This window comes from Parambassis ranga, chromosome 17 (assembly GCF_900634625.1).
Source record: "Parambassis ranga chromosome 17, fParRan2.1, whole genome shotgun sequence".
NCBI lineage: Eukaryota > Metazoa > Chordata > Actinopteri > Ambassidae > Parambassis > Parambassis ranga.
Genome location: NC_041037.1, coordinates 12,247,633 through 12,269,490, shown reverse-complemented (window position 1 = coordinate 12,269,490; position 21,858 = coordinate 12,247,633). Strand labels below are relative to the sequence as shown.

General features: G+C 41.0%; 2 protein-coding genes across 5 annotated transcripts; one reads left to right on the top strand and one right to left on the bottom strand.

Moving 5' to 3' along the window:
* Positions 1–438: 438 nt before the first annotated feature.
* On the bottom strand, positions 439–13,776 carry LOC114449825 (F-box-like/WD repeat-containing protein TBL1XR1). 4 transcript variants are annotated; one of them, XM_028427656.1, is made up of 16 exons: positions 13,687–13,776; positions 11,355–11,421; positions 9,511–9,614; positions 9,208–9,353; positions 8,866–9,082; positions 6,877–7,009; positions 6,378–6,519; positions 6,109–6,172; positions 5,922–6,019; positions 5,099–5,159; positions 4,681–4,802; positions 4,420–4,494; positions 4,138–4,265; positions 3,572–3,737; positions 3,372–3,473; positions 439–2,940 (listed from the first exon to the last, which is right to left on the bottom strand). In XM_028427656.1, exons 3-16 carry the CDS (start codon positions 9,566–9,568, stop codon positions 2,914–2,916), a joined length of 1,539 nt encoding a protein of 512 aa, XP_028283457.1. In that variant the 5' UTR covers positions 9,569–9,614; positions 11,355–11,421; positions 13,687–13,776; the 3' UTR covers positions 439–2,913. The 4 variants fall into 4 exon arrangements, with proteins under 4 accessions (XP_028283457.1, XP_028283458.1, XP_028283460.1 ...); XM_028427657.1 differs by lacking the exon at positions 13,687–13,776 and adding an exon at positions 13,503–13,649; XM_028427659.1 differs by lacking the exon at positions 13,687–13,776 and adding an exon at positions 13,089–13,276.
* On the top strand, positions 12,193–21,111 carry LOC114449826 (calcium-activated potassium channel subunit beta-2-like). The gene is made up of 6 exons (XM_028427660.1): positions 12,193–12,313; positions 19,380–19,458; positions 19,833–19,955; positions 20,035–20,205; positions 20,415–20,610; positions 20,801–21,111. The coding sequence occupies exons 3-6, from the start codon at positions 19,894–19,896 to the stop codon at positions 21,083–21,085; spliced, it is 714 nt and encodes a 237-aa protein (XP_028283461.1). The 5' UTR covers positions 12,193–12,313; positions 19,380–19,458; positions 19,833–19,893; the 3' UTR covers positions 21,086–21,111.
* The last annotated feature ends 747 nt before the right edge of the window (positions 21,112–21,858 follow it).

Genomic DNA, 21,858 nt, shown 5'->3' with positions numbered 1-21,858 from the left:
CAACTGGAACGGAGTTTTTCACGAGCAATCGAAACAGCGTTAGGTGGAGTTTCCTACTCACTAAATGTGGGGGGGTCCAAACGGGCCGTTTTAAAATGTGGGGGGGACACGTCCCCCTCTGATATAATGGTAGCGACGCCTATGTGTTAACAGTGTCTGCAGCCTTTCAATCTGCACACATCCCCCTCAAATGAAATGGGCACGTTTGGAGCTGCCCCTTATGATAATAGTGCCACAGCAACATCCCAGCAAGAACCAGACTTTGTTAGCAGGACTTTTTAAATATATATATATATATATATATATATATATATATATATATATATATATATATATATATATATATATATATATATATATATATATAGATCACATCATGTGTGGAATATTGCAGCAGTGTGTGAATCAATGATAAAGGAGGAAAAAAAACAACTCTGATATTATCAAAATAGATTTTATTCCAGACCTTGGGATCTGAATGATATTACAACAGTCTGATCAGGAGGCTGCAGACTGCAACCATGTGAGTGAGAGAGAGAGAGTACAACATAGGTGAGGGAAAAGACAAAAAAAGAAACCTGCAAATTGGTATTTACATGTTCTGTGTTATCATACATCAACAATTCAATCCAAATTCTATATTTTTGTTCATTTTGAGTAATGTAGCTACAAATAAATCATAATTACAAAAGTTTTGATAAGTACAAAACCTTCAAGGGCTCTCCAACATAGCAAAGATAGAATTAACATTAGTACTTTTGGTAGGAACGAAAAAGAAAAGTAGCAAACTCACTTGAATGCTGTGTAAAAAGCTTATCGTCTAAAAACAAACCATTATAAAATACCATTCCACTGTCATAGACATCATTTGAAATAGTGTCTTTGTGATGCAGTCCAATCACTGCCGACTGTATTAAAGCAAATGTCAAAATAATCTTTAGCTTCGGTACAAAATTTGTTTTTCAAACAAGTAACATTCTGAACAAAAATGCATCAAACCATTAGATGTTTGTTATGGCTACAAGATGAGACCTGGAATGCCACAAAGTTCTGCTTGTTTCGACTTTAGTGTACCCACGAAATCAGATAAGACACTACTCCCCTTCATTTACCCGCTCTAACACTGCAGACTTTCTGCATCGATTCTTATTAATCCTAAGAGCATTTTGAATGTCAGATGTGTCTATGATGGCCCGAATAAACACACCTCCCTGTTTCCCCATTTTTACTCTAAAGTGCAGGAAAAAAAACCCTCCACAGGGCTACTCTTTTTTTATTATTATTTATTTAGCTATGACTGTTTAATGGTATTTTATAAAAAGCCATTCCTCATGGTTGTGACTGTCAGTGATGCACAACAACACCACAGACTATATATCAAGCGTCTTCAAAAAGTTACTTTAATATCCACCCTTAGCATAGGAGTGGCATACAAAAGAATCCCCTCTGTAATAGCAGATATATATTCATATATATTATATGCAGATATCATGTTACATCAAGTCATATGCTGCACCTCTGCTTTCAACAACAAGCACAGACTTGCCTCTGACCACCTACAAACAAAAGCGCTGTCTATCTGTGCATAGGCTTAAACACAGCCTGTCTCCAGAGTGTGTGTGTGTGTGTGTTTATTTGAATTAATGCTGGATACCAACTGTGTGACAAAAGCCATTCAAAGCAGGGCTGTAGTGTGTACTGAGGTTGACATGGGAGCGGAAACCTGAACACGTTACAGAGTGGCAAACTAGAACATGAAGTCCAGCACCGCCAAAGAGCCATTTCTCTTGAGGAAACGTTCAGTGTTAAAAAACAGGAGGTGTCACCCTGTGCCTGCAATACAAGTGTAACGAGCAGGTAGGGCAAACGGGACATAATTATACCAACTCAGTCTGATTATCATTTAGCATTTGTTAGCAACAAGCCATTAATTAGAGTAACAAGCAATTATTGTAACTGTTATTATGACTGGATATGGGCCTGTGTTCTTATTTCTCTTTCTCAGCACAAGCCGTGTTCCCTCACTTCTGACACAAAAGCACAGTCATTTATTAAAAGACCCAAAATGAGCCATTTTAGTGAACCTGTAGCCAGCTGCAATTATACACATACATCATGTGACGGTTTACGGCTACACAGATTATCATTTAGACTAGAGATTATTAAGTCTTCAGGGCTCTTCCTTAACCTGCCTAATTGTTAACACCTGAAGACTATTTCTGAGAATTAAAATGGTACAAAATGACAATTAACCCTTTCATGAACTGCTTCACACTTTGTTAGAAAAATGGCAAAAACTCAACATACTAGATAAAAAAATACCTCCTGCATTTTTGAGCTATAAAGATTGTAGATAAGTAACTTAATGAATCTCCCAATGAACAACTCTTGAATACCCCTTTTAAAAGACAAATGACTCAACGCCACCTCTCTTCTCTCCCACCCTACATGTAATATAAAATCCACAGAGATCAGTAAAATCCAAATTCAACACAACAATGTCCACAGGACACCAAATGCTGACATATGCAATATGCACACACCAACAGAGAACAAAAATCTTTACATTTCTGATACAAAGGATAAAAAGAGGAAAGAAAAAAAATCCTGGTGTTTTGGTTTGTTTTGTGACCGTACTGTGTATACTGTGTGAAGAAATGCTTCCTCCTTCAGGTCTGAGGAGCAAAACTAATGTCCATACAGACCTGTTGGTATGTCTGATGCATGAGCATGAAATCTGTATGTGGCCATGATGTGGTTCTTTGTGTGTACATGAGGGAGGGAGCACTCCAATTGGCTGTGGTGGTGGGCCATGGCATCTGATGGGACTACAGCAGTGTGGCGGACAGGCAGGGACAGTCATTTTGGCTATGTACACATTCGTAGTCGGTCCATGCCTCCCCCAGATGTGTGTCATTTCCTTAGGTCTAGTACACAAACCTGAAACATAAAAAGCCACAGTTAGAAAGACTTTCAGTTTCAAATGCAATCCCTTCAATCTTCAAAACCTCGCTAACCACCCCACCACTGACACACTCCTGCCTGCATTAGTCATCGGTCTTGTGACTTTATGCACATGTCCTTTAGCCACAGGCATGTCTGATTGGTGGAGCGGATTTCCAATGTGATAAGTCAAGCACTGAACTTTTACCTCCTGCAGAAGCTAGTCTGAAGTCAGCGCTGAATCTGATAATTTATCATTTTAGCTTACCTGGGTCAAACCTTTAATACACAGGGGTTCTCACAAACATTTCCAAGGTCAGCATGCTGGCGTGAATGTTGCACACACCGGTCAGAGTGCCTGTGTGTGGCTGCTACTTTCAGCAGCAGTTATTATGTGTTTGACAAAGCGTCCCAGCTGGAAAACTCACCGATCCATCTGACGCACTGGCTCCTACTTTGTCCCCTGTGGCATTCCAGCACACCTCAAAAATGCCTCCCGTCCCTCGGTAGCTGTGGACTAAAGCACCCGTCTGCAAACACACACATAGAGATAGATTTAACAATGACAAGTAATGGCTTCGGTTGTGTGTTCATTAACATGTTAGAATGTGGACGTTTTGGCCCAGACCTGAGTATTCCAGATGTGGACACATTTGTCAAAGGATCCACTGGCAAGGTGCCTGCCATCAGGACTGAAGGCCACACTGTAGACAGGCTCTTGGTGGCGGGTGAGTGTGTGGATACACACCCCACGCTCCACATCCCACAGACGCACCGTTGAATCGAATGATGCACTATAGACGGAGCAAGAGGGGACAATGTCATGCGTCACATGGTGTAACACATAACGATAAACTATAGCCTGTCCACAAGACATGAGAGCTCCTTATTAGTAAAACTAGCTGTGTCCATCAGATCAGTTATTATCTTCATCCTTCTACTCCGAAGCAACTGCTTTCCAATTCACAGACAAGTGTAAAGAAAATTTAGAGATTCACTCAGAAATCATGTGTAAAATAGTAGATGTCCTACATGGAGAGCCAGCAAGGCTGATACATTTATCATTTGAATAATTCTCTGGAGATGACATGACAGGTTACAAAGACCTTGCTGAAGTAATAAGCCAAGTTGGATCTCTTTGACATCTTTTCATACAGACTCTGTAACACATTACATCTCAAAGAAATAGACTACCTTGCCAACATGAGATTGGCATTGGGGTTGTTGGTCCCAGGGCCTGTGGGGCTCCACTTGATGGTGTAGATTTCTTTACTATGGGCTTGGAGGTCATGGACACAAGAGTCCTGCTTCATACTCCAGATCTATGTCACAAAATATGCAGGCAATAAAAAGGAAACAGATATTAATGTGACTTAAACACACACTTCAGGTCAGGGAAAATGTCTGATAAAGGCAATTTTTGTCTTGTTCTTCACCAGGTGACATCCATTCCATCAACTTGTTAGGAAAACTGACCTTAAGTGTCATGTCATCAGAGCAGGATGCCAGCAAGCTGCCAGTTGGATCCCACTTGATAGCGTTCACTTCATTCTAGAGAGTAAGATTCAAGTAAACACAAAGAGCAAATGTGTCTGATGTGCACAAGCAGTTGAGACACAGTCAGTCAAATAAGCTAAACTATAGTGACCATATTATCCAAAAGAAGTGTAATTGACCAAGGCAAGAGTTTCCCTCCATGTGAGAAAGCAGAGCTACTGTAGAAGAGATTGGTCTTACCGTATGTCCCTGGAAGGTCTTGACCGGTCTGTCCTGTCCTAGCTTACAGACATGGATGCACATATCTGTGCTGCAGGAGGCAAAAGTGTTATTGCTCTGCCAGTCTACGTCCAGAGCAGGTGCTGTAGGGAGGCAGAGAGACAGTTTAGGGCTGCTTCAGCAGTGAGCTTTGAGAGAAAATATAAATGCACATTTTTAGGGTTGTCTGTCGATGTTACACTATGGTTAAACTAAATGAAAATTGGTGCAAGGGAGGATCAAATATATCAACCAGTGTGTAGAAAGAACTAATGAAAGAAAAATGACTTTATTATCATTGCGGTCTCCCTACACTTCAGCAAAAGGTAACATCTGTCTAAAAACAGATACACTCTTGTGTGAAAAGTCACGTGGAATCCAGCTGGCTCCTGTCACTCACCCGAGTGGAAAGGAAATTGTTGCTTTGCCTCTCCTGTATGTGCGTCCCAAATAATTGTTGTCTGTTTGAAAGAGGACATTTTTATTATTCATAACTTGATTTTTTTTCATCCAACAGACAAAACAAAACATTACACAGAATGTAAAAAAGTATAAAAAGGTGTTTCGTGTCTTCTGCAGTTCACAATCAGATGACCTTAATAATGTGCACTGTCGAAGAAGATATACAGGGCACGGTGCCTGTCATTACACTGTATTGCACTAGATGGCAATGTTGAGCCATGTGTAACATTAGCTTTGTCAAAAGGTGATGACTACGCCTCGCTCACCACTCGGTCTTTCGTGTTTGATAAAAATACATACTGATGACAATCCACTGATTACAATCCACTGATCTGTGGTCCACATGCATGACATTCATATACTTTTTTTATTATTTTTTTTTTTTTAGATACTGTATTAATCCCAGAGGGAAATTCTTTACGGCTGCTGCCAAGCAGTGTCATACAATGACTAGCAAGGCGCCACAGGCTAGGGTGAAGTGTCTTGCCCAAGAACACACAACAGTGACTAGGGAGGAGTTGGGATCGAACCACCAACCTTCCGGTTACTAGACAACCCTGCTAATAGAAACTATGTACATCACATATTTCACGAAACTGTTTTTGTTTACTATTGTGACCATCTATATTCAATTTATATAATTGCATAAAATAACCATCTGGGGCCAAGATCATGTCATTAAATGGCAAGCTTTGTCAGACCAGCAGTCTGAAGCAATGTATCAATGATATAAAACACAGATGAAGCACAATATGGCTTACCTTATCTACACCAGCACTGAGAATAAAATTTCCTTTCTTATTCCACTTGAGTGCAAATATAGGGCCTTTATGCTGACCTAAAGTACTGGCCAGGTTACCTGAAAATATAACCAAATTCAACTCACAAAAGAACCACACATGTATGCTGCTTAGAAAGCTATGTGACTGTAGATACTGGGGGTCTTACCGTCTTTTGTCCATATTCTAGCAAAGCCATCGTAGGAGCCTGTTGCTAGCAATGTGCCCTCACTCTGAAAAAAAAACACATGTATATATTCATATATATATATATATATATATATATATATATATAGAGAGAGAGAGAGAGAGAGAGAGAGAGATGACTGGAATGAAGGAATCCCTTTAGCAAACGTAGTGGTGAGGCACACACACCAATAGACTACAGTACAATAAACTGCACTCAGAACACACACACAGACAGACACACACACTTACATTCCAGTCTAGTGAGGTGACGTCTTTGTTGCTGGGTACGTCCTGGCCCCCTTCCCGTATGCAGTGCCTCAGAACCAGCTGGGTGGATCCGCCTGTGCTGTTCTCACTCAGGTTCCAGATCCGTGCTGTTGAGTCCCCAGACCTAGCAGAGACAGGACAACTCGAGCTTAGGCACAGTGCAGCTTGATTTTGTAAAATCAGTTTGGTTGTTGGGGTTTAAAGGCATTCTATCAAACCTCAACAAAAATAACCAAATACAAACCCTATTACAATGTTTTACAAGCACAACACTCATTCATGTTAGCGTTGTTTTGTGCCACTCACTACAATATTGTACCAAATGTAACACCAGACATCAGTGGTGTCTGGTTTGAATGATAATTCTTTTTTGCAGTTGGGTTCCAATTGTTACTGGACAATGTGGCACATTAGCATCACAGCAATATTATGAGATATGCTTTAATTTTTTTATTTGTAGTGATAGAATGGTAATACTAACCCAGATGCAAGGAGGTCGTTCACTGGGTTCCAGGCACATATAAAAACTTCAGATTCGTGGCCCCTTAAGACCATGGCTTTACTTTGAGGAATCTCCACATCCCTGTCCACCTCCATCATCTCCGAGTGGTGATCTACAAGAAGGGAACAAAAACTAGGGGTTTACATACCAGTATTTTTCAGGTCCAGCTGTTGAACTTGAAGATGCAATACAATGGCAATTTGCAAGGCTAAGGGACAACATGTAACAAGCTTCCACTTCTACTGAAATAGCTTATTACTTGAAAATGAACCACCCATAAAATAACCTGGCAAGCAAAGTGCATCGCATTTAACAACGATCTCAAAATAGGATCACGATAAAAACACATTGGACATTTTACTCAATAACAGATGACAGAAATATGTGCAACAATCACTTGTCTTAATCTGCATGTAAAGATTGCATGCTGTTTATACCCACTTTGCCTGAGTGTAAAAGAGTGTGCTACTACAGCAATGCACACCAACACGAAAGGAGTGGGAGAGATAAAAAAAATGATATTAATGAAAACTCTAGTGACAGTGTTAGAATCAGAATAAGATTTGTATTATTGCTATGTAAGTGAAGAATCCCATTACTAGGAATTTTCCTTAGTGATTTGGTACATACATAAAACAAGTAACATATAATAAAAGTGTGCATAGGGTAAATAAAAAAAGTAATCTAAAATAAGACAAGGTTATAAATGAACAGAACAATGTGTACAGGTTATGTGTGCACACAAAATCACACACTCACACTACAAGTCCTAACTACACCAGAGCACAAGGGCAATATACGGCCATATTCAGGGTGCACCCTAAACACACAAATACACTCATGGAGGGACGGGTACAGAGAAGCAGCAATGATTCTCATGGTGAACAAGTCACTGTGGCCCATCCCAGGAATGGGGTTTAAACTGTTTTTCCTGTATTTCACACTGCTAAATAGTAATTAGATTTAAATGGAAATATATAAGTATGAACTGATGTGAAGAAAAGTAATTGTGGTAATATTTTTTCCATATCATCCACCTCGAGCCTGCAGTTTCCTACAAACCAGCCCAGCGCCACAAATGTACATCTCTTACTTGACATTAACTTAAACTGAGTGGCGAAAGGAGTGTTTCTAAACAAGATTTAAATAGTAAAATGAAGGTGGTGCATTGAGTATGCCAAGCCAACCAACTGTGGATTTACAGGGCAGGATGCGCTTTAGTGTTTCAGTGTGCTCACACAGAAACAGCAGCACTGTACTGTGTTGTAGGTCACTGATGTTTTGGAAGCACTCGGAGCCCAACAAGCAGTCACTCTAGTCACTCTAGATTTGCATGCAAAACCCACTGGCATGAGTGTCAAACTTGCACTTATAGGCCCACAACAGAGTGATCATGGCAAATTAAACCTTGTCCAAAAAAAGCCTGTACAACATATGTCTAATTAATGAATACAATTGAGTTACTTAATATTGATATATTGAAGCCCATGTGAACCTCAATCTGACCCCCACCAAAGGTTCCAGAGGAATCAAATTTGAACATAATTTTGAACATTATTTTCCTTTACGGTGAAAACAACTGCACCACAGGAAAATTGAGTCGGCAAAGCCAAAGGAGACTGTACTAACAAAGGACGGACAAATCCATGAGCACAGCTTTCCACAAGGAACACATAAGTAGCTTATTTAATACCATTTAAACCACAGATCTATTACACATAGCAAAATTCAAATGTTGTACTGTAGCTGTCATTGGAATGCAAATCATGCATACAAAAAGAGTCTTTTGATATAAGTTAAGGGTGACAATAATTTAGTCCACTCTACCCACCTCCAATTGAAAAGCTTTCAGTTTTATTTTAGGCAAATATGTAAGCCACCTTTTTGGCTTAAAATCAGGAAAATCCAGCTGTTTGTTAAGAAGCTGATCCAGAGTTTGTTTGTTTTTTACAATGTGAGACTGCTTACTGGCTAAGGCGTGGGATCCGTTTTCTTCCCCATTGGCAGCACCCTCTCCATTCTTGGTGCTTCCCTGTGGCCCTGTGTTGCTGCCGCTACCTGTCGCCTGTTGCTGCTGGGCGAGCTTGTCTCTGTAGGCCTGCTGCCTGGTCTGCACTACATCTGGCATCACGGCATCAATCAGAGACAACGACTCAATGGGCCGCCCATCAAATAAGGTCCCATCCTACACAGAGAAAAGTAGCATAATAGTGGAATGGATGAACAACATGGCAGATCATCAAAAAATGTATATATGAGTATATAAAAATTAAATAATTAATAGCTGAACCTAATGTGATAGAGCCTGACCTCATTGATGCTGACTTCAGCCTCCACATATTGCAGGCCCTTCTGTATAATGGAGATGAGGGCAGCAGGGGGCACCAGGGCTCCATTGATGTTGGACTGGCTGATGTGGCTCTCTATGCCAAAGGTGAATGCTGAGTGGGAAAAGCCTGGAGGGGGAATGGATCATTTAGAATAATTGGATAAAGGTTATTTGTAAAAAAAAAAAAAAAAAAATGTATTCATTACATTTACACCACTAGTAAAACTGATGTCATTTATTTCAAATACGACTTTACTCCAAGGAATGAATAACATAAAATGTACCTGACTCCTGCAGGTATCTGTAAACCAGGAAATTAACCTCATCACTGCTTATGCTCATTTTTAATCCTGGTGATTAAACCATTGGGTCAGCACAGGATAGGAGCCTGTGAAGGCAAAAAAGAGAACAAAGGTTTGGTAAATAAAGTGTTGATGGCATCAAACAATGTACAAATCAAGTTTAAAATGTGTTTCCAACAAAAAAGAGGAGGAAGAGGTTCAAAATAAGATCACCTTGCAACTTTAAAAACTGAGACGTTAACAAACATCATTTGATAAATAATATCTTGCACCTCTCAACTCTTGGTGGCTGCAGAAGCCTCCTGGCTCTTGGCACAGCACCAGTTTCCATTCATTAACCTACAACTGGAAATAATTACATACCAACACGTCTGCATTAGATGGGTTTTAAACTCATTCTACAGTGCTTGTGCTCGTCCTCCATATTTGTTCATGCAGAACCCGCACTGTTTAAATGGGACTGTGGAAATAAACAAGGGGTCTGGACAAGAGACAGAACATCTACTGTTCCCCTCATGCCAGCCTGCTGAAAAAGTCAATATGTCTCCAGCCGCATCCCAAAAGCTCAGATCCAAGACCAACTGAAGCAAGAGGTCTGGAATCTAGTGGAAGTCTCTCAGCAAACCCTAACAAGGTGGTCAGGAAGTCACCAAGAGTTTGTCAGAATTAAGTCATACCACTAGAACTCAAAAAGAACAAAAATGATAAAACACCACCACCAATGCTATACAACACCTATTTTTCCTATGCTGCGTGATTTCAACAAAATATCTGCTGTCCTATACCATTCTGATACAGCAACCTTGTTTATCTGACACTACTCTGACCATCAAAGAGCGCTGAAAAAATGTCATCACCATGCAAGTGGTGAAGAAGCAGTGAACAGGGTCACTCCACTGTTACGAGGCTAATGGGGCCGCCTCCTCTGCCGGATGGTCTGTTTAATATTTGAATGTTTTATGAGCACCATCACCTGACAACCATTTAGTCAGAGCACTGATTTAGTGCTTATTTACACCAGTAAGCTTTTCATCCAGTAACTACCTGAAACATAAGAGCTGGTATACTTTCACCCAGCAGTATATTACAGCACATTTCCTGGGTTATGATGTTTTAAAAAAGCTTTGGTTAGTAAGAAGTCAGAGGTATGTGCTGAAATCAGACCTAATGAAAAGACAAACTGCTGCAAGATACAAACAGTATTAAATCAGTTTCATTAGTCTTTGCACTGTATTTCTGTATCATTTCTGAAGCGGTTTATGAAGTAATTTCCTCTGCTTTTTTCCCTTTAATACTCACACTCTTAGACTGGACTGAGATGGACTTGATGGACTTACAAAGACCAACCACCAAATGTTTTTAATAGTTTACACAGGTATGAAGGACAACATATAAGTCAACTGTACAAACACACAGTTTGCCAAACAGGACTCCACAGTGTGGACGCAGTGTCCCAAAAAAATAGTGATTCCTGAAAAGAGTTGGCCTATGAATAAATACTTTGCACCCTTAGCAAACATTTACTTTGGTTCAAAGCCATTGTTTTGGCTTCCCTTAAAACAAATTTCAACACAAGACCAGTGTTTTAAAGCAGTGCCACAGTAAATTGAACCTTAAGTACAGCAAAACAAACCTCAACGCGTCATCAGACCAGGGAGATAGGACATAGGAGGGTTATTTCAGAAAGCTGAAGCACCATGATTTGTTTTACATGTAAACAATATGTGCATCCAAGCATTTGCCCTCTTGTAATGTACATTTTAATATGCAAACCTGACTTCTGAAATGTTCACAACAAAAGCACAACAAACACTGAGATACAGTACCCATGTGATCGAGATGTCCTCAGGGGTGCATCATAGCGCTGCTGTCCTCAACAAGAACTCTCAGCTCCTAAGAAAGAGACAAAAAACATGAATACACCCATTCCAATTCATCAGTCATCATATACAACCACATCCAATCACAATACTAAACAACATATATTAAAACCATCTATACACTGCAGTAGTCTTATCAATAGATAAGAATACTCCATAGTGGCATCTTTTTTACAAATAAGACCATATTCCCCACCCCTGTTCATTAATCTGCTCCAACTTAAGTAACCAGAGTAATACTTTTACAACCTGTAGCAGCCAGCAATTCAGGAGCCCAACAGACTCTGCAAAATATTAACACTACGCACAGTTTCTCTATCACTGCTGTGACAAATTACTGTCATTAGAATGGACATTTTAGCAGCTGTGTGTCACGAGTGGGTAAAAAGTCAGCCACAGGAAAGTGCCATGAACAAAGGGGTGTGTCACCAGCAGACAATGACAAAAAACTGGGTCAGCAATGTTAAAAGCCCCAACACCCTGTAGATATTTGTACTATGTGAGGACTATCACTGAAATTATGTTATCAAGAGAAGTACATTTACATGTGTAAAAAAGACATGCCCCTGTTATTTAAATTTTGTAGAATAAATCTGAGATGCTTCCCCTTAAAAACACCAATGGGCATCTGACTTGTAGTGCTGGATCTTAATGTGGGGCCAGGGGCTGTTGTGCTTTGTATAATGCTGCATTCAATACAGTAGAGAATTTTTTTTCTCTCCATTTCACGTTAAGTCGATTCCAATGCTTGCTTTCCTAACATTTGATTGGTGGCGTGCATGTTAAATACATGGAGACATTGATACAAGTTATGTCAGCATGCTAATCTGCCCGGGAGATAAACCATCCAGATTGCGTGGCAAGCTACTTGCGGAAATACACTGCCCATCCTTCTGTACACACTGGTGAGTAAATGGGCCGAGGAAACTTAAGTGTGTACCTCAACACACGCCGTCTGAGTCACATTGTCACCAGCTCAGTTTACACTATGAATGACACCGATTGCATGTTAGTGGCGACGAACAGTTCTGCATAAAACACCCTTCCTTCGCTAGCGTAATGATACAAGTGGTTGCATCGCCAGATTTACCAAACGTAACTATAATGTCACTCAGTACATGTCGTGGTAAGTTAACAATGTCCACATGTCATGGTCACTAAGTGGAAGTATTGTTGTGAAAGTATATGTCGGTAAAATGCATTACAGGCAACGTTATATATAAACAAACTAAATACACTTAACTGCTACAATTAAAAGTTTGTTGTTTCTTAACTCTGCGTTAGGCTGGTGTCTTGTCTGCACTGCTGGATGCTACTGTAAGTAACGTTAGCTTGGTAGCTAACATGCGATTTAGCATTAGTTTTCATACGGCAGCGGCCGTACCCCTGACCACACATGCCAGGCGGGCAAGGCGGACTACAGTTTAGCTAATTTGATTCGGGTCAGCAACAATTAACTCCCAGACTAGCAGTGTAATCAAAATACCGGCTAGCGCCGTCTTAATTGATTGTTGTAGATAACAGCTGATTGCAATAAATTGGTGTTTTTGGAGCTGTATTTTTAACGAGTACAGTGAGGTCGTCAGCCCGCTAACAATCCAAACCTGCCAAGCAAGCTAGCTAACTAGCTGGCTAAACTTAGCATGCTAGGCTAATGCTAGTGTAGCTACAATTCCGTACCTACTTGGAAAAAAACCTTTCAAATGGCGATATCTTCCACGGCCCCTGTGTTCAAATCAGACCATGTTAGATGTTTAATCGATTGCAAGATTGATCTTTTCGCACAAATATTAATTGTCGTAAGGTTATAATATTAAAGCTAAAGCCAGGCGGTAAGAAGCCAGCAACTGCTTCAGACGTTAGACACAGTAGAGTGACCCAACATGCGAAAATGAGTTGCCTGTAACTACTGTTATTTCAAAGCGCCGCTCACTAAAGCTCAATATAACGATTAGCCCATGACGGCGGGAATGTGCTGCTGCGTTCGCAGGCTTCTCGGTTCAATATTGCAAAGTGAGAGGGTAACTTACGTAACATTAACAGCTAATTTCGAACAATCCTTTCTAAAAACAAAATGACATATCGACAACTAACCTATTTTCAAAAAGCCATCAAACACCGCCTCGTGTTTTTCAAAAGCAGAAATCCCGTCTTCCGGCGCGGATTAAAATATTACGCCCTGATCCGTTTGACTCGTTCACACCAAATACGAAGCCGCGTTTCCTCGTTGTAACCGACAGATGAGATGTGGAAAAAAAAAAAGAAAAAAAAAACATACCGAGGCCCTGGAAGTTTGTCCCGCAGCCAAGCACCAGTCATAACAGTGTCCTCTCCCATCCCCCACTACACCTCATTTTCGCTTACCAAGTCACCACTAGCCACAGATTAATGACACCCCGCCCCCATCCTCTGCTCAGTCATTCAGACTGGGAAAGTCAACAACAAGCTTACATCATCAGCGCAATCTGTGTTGTACACTGATTCTTTTTATTTTTTTTGTGAATACATAATCTATAATCATTCAAATTCCCCCCCAATAAATATGAATGCCTTAATGCTAACAAGTTAGTTTTGGATTATATGGATTATAAGGATTTACTCTATATATGGTGACTGAATGAGATGTGTTGTGTCACAATGCACAAATGACACAACTGGGATTTGTGGATGTCTCCAGTTAAGTGGCCTCAGCCAACTCCACAGTGAGATGACGACATATCGTGAAACACTTGAATTGGGGACCATTAAATTGTAGACTTGCCCCCAGCAGAAGGAAAAATGTGCAGCATGCAGTGTGCAGCCTGGCTTATTGTCATACCACAAATATGCAAATGAGTATCCTGATTATTGTGTCTCATCCTGGTTTTGTTATGAAATGATGTGTAGCCTACACACCTGGCAGGAGAGCCTGAACACTGTCTATTTCACTGATTGTAACCAGGATACTAGAGCAGCATATGTACGCACACTCGCCTCTTCTTATTTTTCACACTGTGCACTTACACACACACACACAAAACATCCACCACAGTAAAACAATGGCTAGAGCTGCCATTCTTTGTGTAAGCAAATCAACGCTGCAGATGTTCAGCATTTACATGCTATCAGATGATGGCAGTGAAAAGAGTGTTTATAGTCTGTCTGATAATTGAGTGATGGATCACTCTGCAGCAGATAATGTATGTAACAGGATGTTTTATCATCATCCTTGATAATTGTGCCGCACTTTTCACGTGTATGTGTTTGGAAGTCATTGTTACCTCACTGAGAAGCTGCAGGGATTCTTGTAGGAATGCTTGTAATAATATTCACAGATTTAGGTTAGATTTGGACACTGCAGATCTTTTTTTTTTTTGCAGAACAGGTCCCGCTGCTGTTTGTTTCCACCAGTTAATTCACAATTCGCTTTCCCACGTTCTGCCTCTCCGTTCTCTCTCCTCGAGCCAGGAGGAACAGAAATATGTGCTCCATCACTCCCACTGTGTCTGCGAGGGTGTTTTTGGCTGCTGGTTTAGAAATGTGAGGCGAATTCCTCATCTCTGATGCCAGGCTTTACGCAATATATGATTCACTCTAGGGGCAAATATTGTGAATTGACTGTAAATCCTACTCTTCTAGTTTCACCTACTGTACGAGCACACACTGTGTCTCCATATAAGATAACAGGGTTTGCCATAAGGCCTACATGTACATGTGTGTCTGCACAGAAAAGTAGTTCTCCATAAAATAAGATTAGCATTGCTTCCTTCCATGAATGTGAGACTGGGAGTACAGCAGTGTGTGTGTGTGTGTGTGGGTGGGTGTGGGTGGGGGGGATCTGCAGGACAATAACAAGACTGGGCTCCATCAACTGCCTTAGCAACAGCAGAATAGCCTTTTTATTTGTGTGTCTGTGCATTATTAGAGTACAGCTGTATGCGAACGTGTGTCATCTGAAGTCTTCAACATAAAAAACACAATTATTTTGAATTAGCAATGTATGCTTTTGATCCCTCGGGCGGTGGAGAGCCTTCACACTTGGCCTTACTTTGTAATTTATTTCAGCAAGGGGGACACACAGGTGACGCTCCAGTCACCACCGAAAATATGAATATCACTAACAGCAGACTAAACATGACCACGTTTGAGCTGCGACTCACCTCCTCTTATGTCTCATTAGCATGCTGCATTATGCACGTATAAAGTGAGAGACAGAAAAATGAGGGGGAACGCGAGCACGGTGAGACGACAGCAGCTCAGCTCCACTGCCTGCTCAGCAGGAGCTATTTTTAGATCCCAAGAAACAAAGGAGCCGAATCGCCTTTCATCCCCCCCATAACTGCATTGTTTCACCTCCAAATGTGGCACTCGAAGACAGTCTGCACTTTGCAGGCTATGTTTAGGCTTTACCTCAAATAAATACAAATGCCTTTCCACATGTCCTTGAGTCTCTGCCCCCCCCTGCTATATTTGTGCACATGTTTTCTCTCCCTCTCTTCTCTTATGCAGTCTTTAAAGGCAAAATCTAGAGGCAGGGTATAATTATGGAGGCCCGATGCGCTGGAGCTCTTAAGGGGGCGTCGTCTTGTATTATTATTATTATAGTGTATGGTCAGTTTATCAGCTGGATGTGGCTTTGGTGAAGGTGATGAAGGTGTGGTGTAAGCAATGGGCTCTAACAGTATATAATCTGATGCTGCTGCTGCTGCTGCAAGATTTTTAACAATCACTTACAATATATACTGTTGATGCTCATCATGCTCATCAGCTGTGGGTCAGCACGAAGGGAAGAAAAACATCTGATCAGACTGTTGAGGAAATAACAGACACACAAAACAGCTGAATGTCAAGAAAAAATAAACAATGTAACATTTTAGATTTTCAAAATAAAAACATTTTCTTAAATTAATTGGATTATGGATAAGATTTCATCACAGTTAAAGCATAATCACTGACCTGTATTTGCTGACTATCTTTCTTTCTTTCGATGTTTGTTGCCATAATTAAATAGAACAACACAGAGTGTAATGTGTGTGTATGTGTGCTGGGTTTCTCTCCTCTAGTTTATTAGATTACAGAGACACCTTGTGGCCACACTCTTAGTCACAGTGTGTCCACACTGTTCATGGAAAGGTAGAAGTGTTAGAATTCCTGCTGCTGAACTGACGTGCATAGCAATGGGCCCGGGGTGAAGCCAGTTGGAGCCAGCTATTTTAGAGGTACAGTGGAGGGTCATTGTGGCTGACCAAGTCATTTAAAGCATGACGGCATTGTAAAGAGAACTCATATTACTGACACAGGTATGGCAGGCATCCTGTTCACTGAGTTTAAATAAGAGGTAGCCAGCTGCTGTCCCTGGGAGCTCAGACCATGTTGGAGAGAGCCGCCGCTGACAATTGTAGACTGACAAAGTCTGGATTATCATAACAGCCTTGCGACAAGAGGTAGGACCTTAGAGTTTGTACATATTACCACTGCTATTTCAATTCAGCACACGGCACTCACACACATGATGTGGGGCTTACTGCAATCTGGCTGTGAAAAGACAGAGATTATTACAGGCTCCAGGGAGAATAACTGTGAACACTGATCACACACATCATGTGCTTAAGAAGGGTTGACACAAGATATATTGATTTACAATGGAAAGGGCAGATTCTATGGCCGCCCTGCTGTATGAGATACACCAGAACATACTGTGAGTGTCCTGCCTGAGTGTCCTGATGAATCATAATAGAAAGATTTCCATTATAAATGCAGTAGGGAGGATTTGCTTTTGACATCCCATTGTAACATGCCCACAGGCATTTTATTTGTTTATCGCTTTGTTATACACGTGTTCAGCAAGACATCTGACCTTCTTTCCAAACACTGGAACACATGTCGGTGAAGCAATATTCACTGAAAGACCAAGGCAAAAAAATAAAAAATAAAAAATAGCCTACATGCTTATAGACAATCTAGATCGAAGAGTCTGGTGATAGGAGGCCAGGTCTGGAATCCCACAGTGCCATCACTGTAAACATTTAAGGTGAACGCATACCGAAGCAAAAGATTTAAACTAAGGGCCGCAGACCGCCTCTGTAAACATCACCTGCTTTCACTGTTATTTTAGCTTTATGATCACCCTGCAATATGAGCTACATCCAGAGAAAGTTACGATCATCAGAGCCAATCACGGCTGGATTATAAGACAATAGGCCCGGAGGCAGCAGCACATACATTCAGGAGCAGAGACACAAACCCACCACAAGCCAGGCGGCTGCTGTATGTCTTTTTATTTCTTTACTATTGCTTTGCATGTTTTCTTGTCTTGTCTTTGTGTCTACATACAATTTTGTATTTTCTCATTTATATTTATGTGTTTATTTTTATGTCTCTTTGTGGTTGTTTTGCATGTTTTGTTATAAATGTACATCTCTGTGATGTAATCCTGTATCCTTTGTGGTAGTTTTGTGTCTCTTGATTGTTGTGTGCCATTTTTGCATCTCGTCTGTGGTCATTTTGTGGTAGTTTTGTGGTTGTTTTGCCTTACTGCTGGTGAAGCAGACTTCTCTGCTGCTTCTGTTGGTTCAATGGCTGTGAACTTCAGAAACTTGTAAACAGATGAAGAAGGCCCATTCAGTAATCCATTCATAACATTTGCCCAAGAATGATGTCGTGTGCCACATTTGTGCACTATCACTCATTCACTCTCGTGTTCAGATCGGAGAGGAGCAGCTGGAAGATACATGAACTGAGGACACACACCCGTACAGAACATACAGGGAGGCCTGCCTCTGGCTCAGGATACTCATTAAACTGATAACAGGAAAATCTGAACAATACGTTCCTGCTGCTGTAAGCAGTTCCACGCTGGTGTGTGGCCCGTCGGAGCATCTCTTCAAACACACACAAAGACTGTCGCCCTGCAGAGCTTCCTGTGGTGACGCTGCAGACTCAGTGGCCTTTTTGAACAAACAACGATATGAAGGAGGACACAAATAGGATACATCCAAAATCAATTCTTCTAGTTGACTGTCTAGGTTATTGTCACTCTGAATGTCTTTCACTTTGTGACTATGATGTTAATTTCAGCCACAGTTTAGTTTCAGCCATTTCATGCCAACAAGGCCCTCAGATTTTTCTAAAATGATTTTTTTTTTAAAAAGGGAGTATTATTTTTTTTAAATATTGTTTATTCTTTAGATGAAATGATGATATGTTGCCCCCCATATATCAGTATGAATAGTCACAGGGCATTCTTTGAGCCTAAAGTTATCAGGCTGCCACAGTAAGTCCTGCCAGCAGGGAGCATGAGGCACAGCCACCAACACATTTACAGCTCTCAGTCCCATAACAATGTTTTGCTTGACAGTAAAGCTGAGACAACAAGTATAAGGCGGTCTGTCTGAAAGTGTGTGTGTGTCCATCTTTGGCTGAAATCTGTACAGTTATGTGTGGAAGTTGGAGATTATCAGTGTGCTTCAACAGAACGGGGTCAGATGTTTTGTGTCACTCTGGGGTTGTCTTTTAGCAAGAGTTCCCCCTAAGCAGCTGCGTATGTAACACAATAAGGAAATTACTCATCTACCAGGAACTTTGCTGGCTTGTTTTCAAACATCTATTATTCTCCCAGCGAGCTGCCAAAATTGTTATCCCCACAAAAATGAAAGCTGCCTGCTTATTCTGCTTACATGTGGGTTTACTGAGTCCAGAATGAAACATGAAATGAATGTGTGGAGTGGAGTAAAAATGACCAGTTTGATTTGGTACTGTGATTGTTGACTCACACTTGACTGATTAACATTTTTAATTAAATTATAGTCTGTGATGGAACAGATTTAAAAACATTTTAACACAAAGCACATTACCTTACATAACAAATAATAAGCTCAGAGATTTGTTCTAATGGTGTTTTGGAATAAAGAGAAGGTTTGCATTGATTCTCGTCTGATGACTAACTGTGGCTGCAAATGAAGCACCAAACTCTGCATTTTCTTCCAATCCTAGGACCTGCAGACAGTGGAAGCACATGCAAAGTGTCGGTGGTGAGACCCAATGACTTTGTGTTGACAGCACAAGTGTGCAGGTAGGTTTTTCATGAACGCCTCATCAGCATTAACACCTTTCATCCGTAGCTATCTGTCATCTTGTTTGCCCTCTGTGATGTTTCTTTGTGTTGGAAAATGATATGTTTACCTGGTGGCTGTCCACCATATGAGAGGCATGCTTCCTGCTCCCACGCATCATAATGAGGAACCGCAGTGTGCAGTATTAGCAGAAGAAACACATACTTCAAACTTTACTAAACAAAAAATAGTGTAGCTGACGGCAAACATGCACCAAAGGTAAAGGAGGATGTGTTGCTCTGTTATTATACCTGTGAAAGTACTGATTTGTTCTTCAGTGTGTTTAACTGCAGCAGCTTAACATGGAAAAAAATTGCTCTCATTTTGTTCACAGATCTTTTCAACAGTCTTTCCGGCCTGCTTCAGCCAGCAGAGGACGTTCATCATCAGGAAAGATGTTCTTTGTGGCAGGGGCCAAAAATACAGCAGCAGGATCGGGGGGAGGAAATGAAAGGAGGTAACTGATTCACACAATTTCAGGCCGGTACGAGTACACGTTCCAGAAATACGCTCTTATGTTCATTTCCTACCCTCAGGTCAATTTACCAGAAGTTTCGAGAGGTAGATATATTGGACAAGAAAAATACAGAGACGGCTCTAAAGCCTGGAGAAGACCGGGCCATCCTCCTGGGACTCGGAATGATCCTGTCCTCAATCATGATGTATTTTGTGTTTTGTATCACCATATTACGCTCCTATGCAGACAGGTACATGTGTGATACACCATCTTTTTTTTCCTGTCAGAAACATGTTTTATTGATTAGACCTGCTTGTTGACAAACTGTTTCACTGCTCTCTCAACCTGAAAATTGCAAAAAAAATGAATACTTTATGAAACCAGGAACTAATTATAGCACATAAGCTGTTTTCATTCCATGAGACCCACCGATTTTTCTCCATTTAAATGTCGACACAGTGTGTGGACAGAGGAGGGTGTGTGTGTTGTGCTCAACTCCACGGTCACAGCAGACATGAACTGTTCCTACAACTGTGGGTCAGACTGCTGGAGAGTGTCCAAATACCCATGTCTGCAGGTCTATGTGAGCGTCAACAACACTGGCCGCGTCAGCCGCTTATCTCACAATGAAGAGACCCAGGATGCCAGCTCTGACGTGAGTACTGTGCCAGAGGGAAAACACTGCGAATTACTGAACCGTTTCAAATGTTGACCCTGGCTGTCAGATGTTGGCCTGGCGCTCACTGTTCAATGTTAGTTAGTATTCTGCATTCAGAAATCACCAAAAAAAAAGTATGAGTGACTGACTGCCCTCTAAACCACCTTGTCCACTCCTATGCTTGCAGTGTTTCTACGTGCCCAGGTGCCAGAAGGACAGCGTGGCTATGCACGCTATGATCATGAACATATCTGAACGTCTTAAGGTGAACCAGCAGGTCTCCTGTTACTATGACCCCAGTGAGCAGCAGGAGACCGTCCTCCTGACCCGGCTGTACGACCACAGTGTGGTCTTCCACTCGCTGCTGTGGCCGTCCTGCATGCTGACCGGAGGGACCCTCATCATTGTGATGGTGAAGCTCACACAGTACCTGTCTAGACTGTGTGAGGAGATAGGGAAGATCAAGAGGTGAAAAAAAAACACATACAGCACCTGGTATAAGGGATTGTTTCAACTAGATGACCTTGGCCTGGCCTTTTGCAGACGTTTCTCTTCGGCGGAGACATTCGAACAGCGGCCTCTCACTCCACAATGGGGGATATAAAAAGTAAAGTGAATGTTCCATAATGGAAACTGTCACTCGCTGGATTTTGCATGGTGTTAAAGCATCATAAAAAGACCACTTGTTTACAAGTGTTTGCTATAAATTACAAGCATGCGCTTGCCATGTCACACATGATGACAGTGACAGTTTATATTATACAACAGACAGACAGAAAGGTCCACTATAGGTGGCTGATGATGCTGGGTAATGTGACAACTGTATTTTGTTAAATGTTTTATATCCACTAAGCCAGTGACCAAATAAAATGTATTTTATGAATCACTTGTACATACCATGACATTATTCTTTTTGGCTGTTATGATGTTTGGGAAAGCATAAAAAAAGAACTTTTCTTAGGAAAAAAAAACAATCATATTTTGCAGCTGTGATTCTCTTACACAAACTTCTACATGAATGTGCAAAGTAAGGATTAATATCTAATAGTTTAAGCACATAATATTTTTTTTCTTTTGACCTCTGACATTCTTCTTTTTCTTACATTTCTAAAAACAACTGAGGGAAACATAAATGGCCTGGGTGGATGCTGTAAAACACAGTAATGAAATCATTCATTCCATGTTCCTCTGGAGGACACACACACACACACACACACACACACACACACACACACATAGACCGGA

Excerpts from the sequence above, each read along its gene's own strand:
- LOC114449825 (XM_028427656.1), bottom strand. The coding sequence starts at position 9,568 with ATGAGCATAAGCAGTGATGAGGTTAATTTCCTGGTTTACAGATACCTG. Across the intron at positions 7,010-8,865 it reads CGGATCCCACGCCTTAGCCA|ATCACCACTCGGAGATGATG; the intron begins GTAAGCAGTCTC and ends CCCTTCTTGTAG. Across the intron at positions 6,173-6,377 it reads TCACCTCACTAGACTGGAAT|AGTGAGGGCACATTGCTAGC; the intron begins GTAAGTGTGTGT and ends TTTTTTTTTCAG.
- LOC114449826 (XM_028427660.1), top strand. The coding sequence starts at position 19,894 with ATGTTCTTTGTGGCAGGGGCCAAAAATACAGCAGCAGGATCGGGGGGA. Across the intron at positions 19,956-20,034 it reads GGGGGAGGAAATGAAAGGAG|GTCAATTTACCAGAAGTTTC; the intron begins GTAACTGATTCA and ends TCCTACCCTCAG. Across the intron at positions 20,206-20,414 it reads TTACGCTCCTATGCAGACAG|TGTGTGGACAGAGGAGGGTG; the intron begins GTACATGTGTGA and ends ATGTCGACACAG.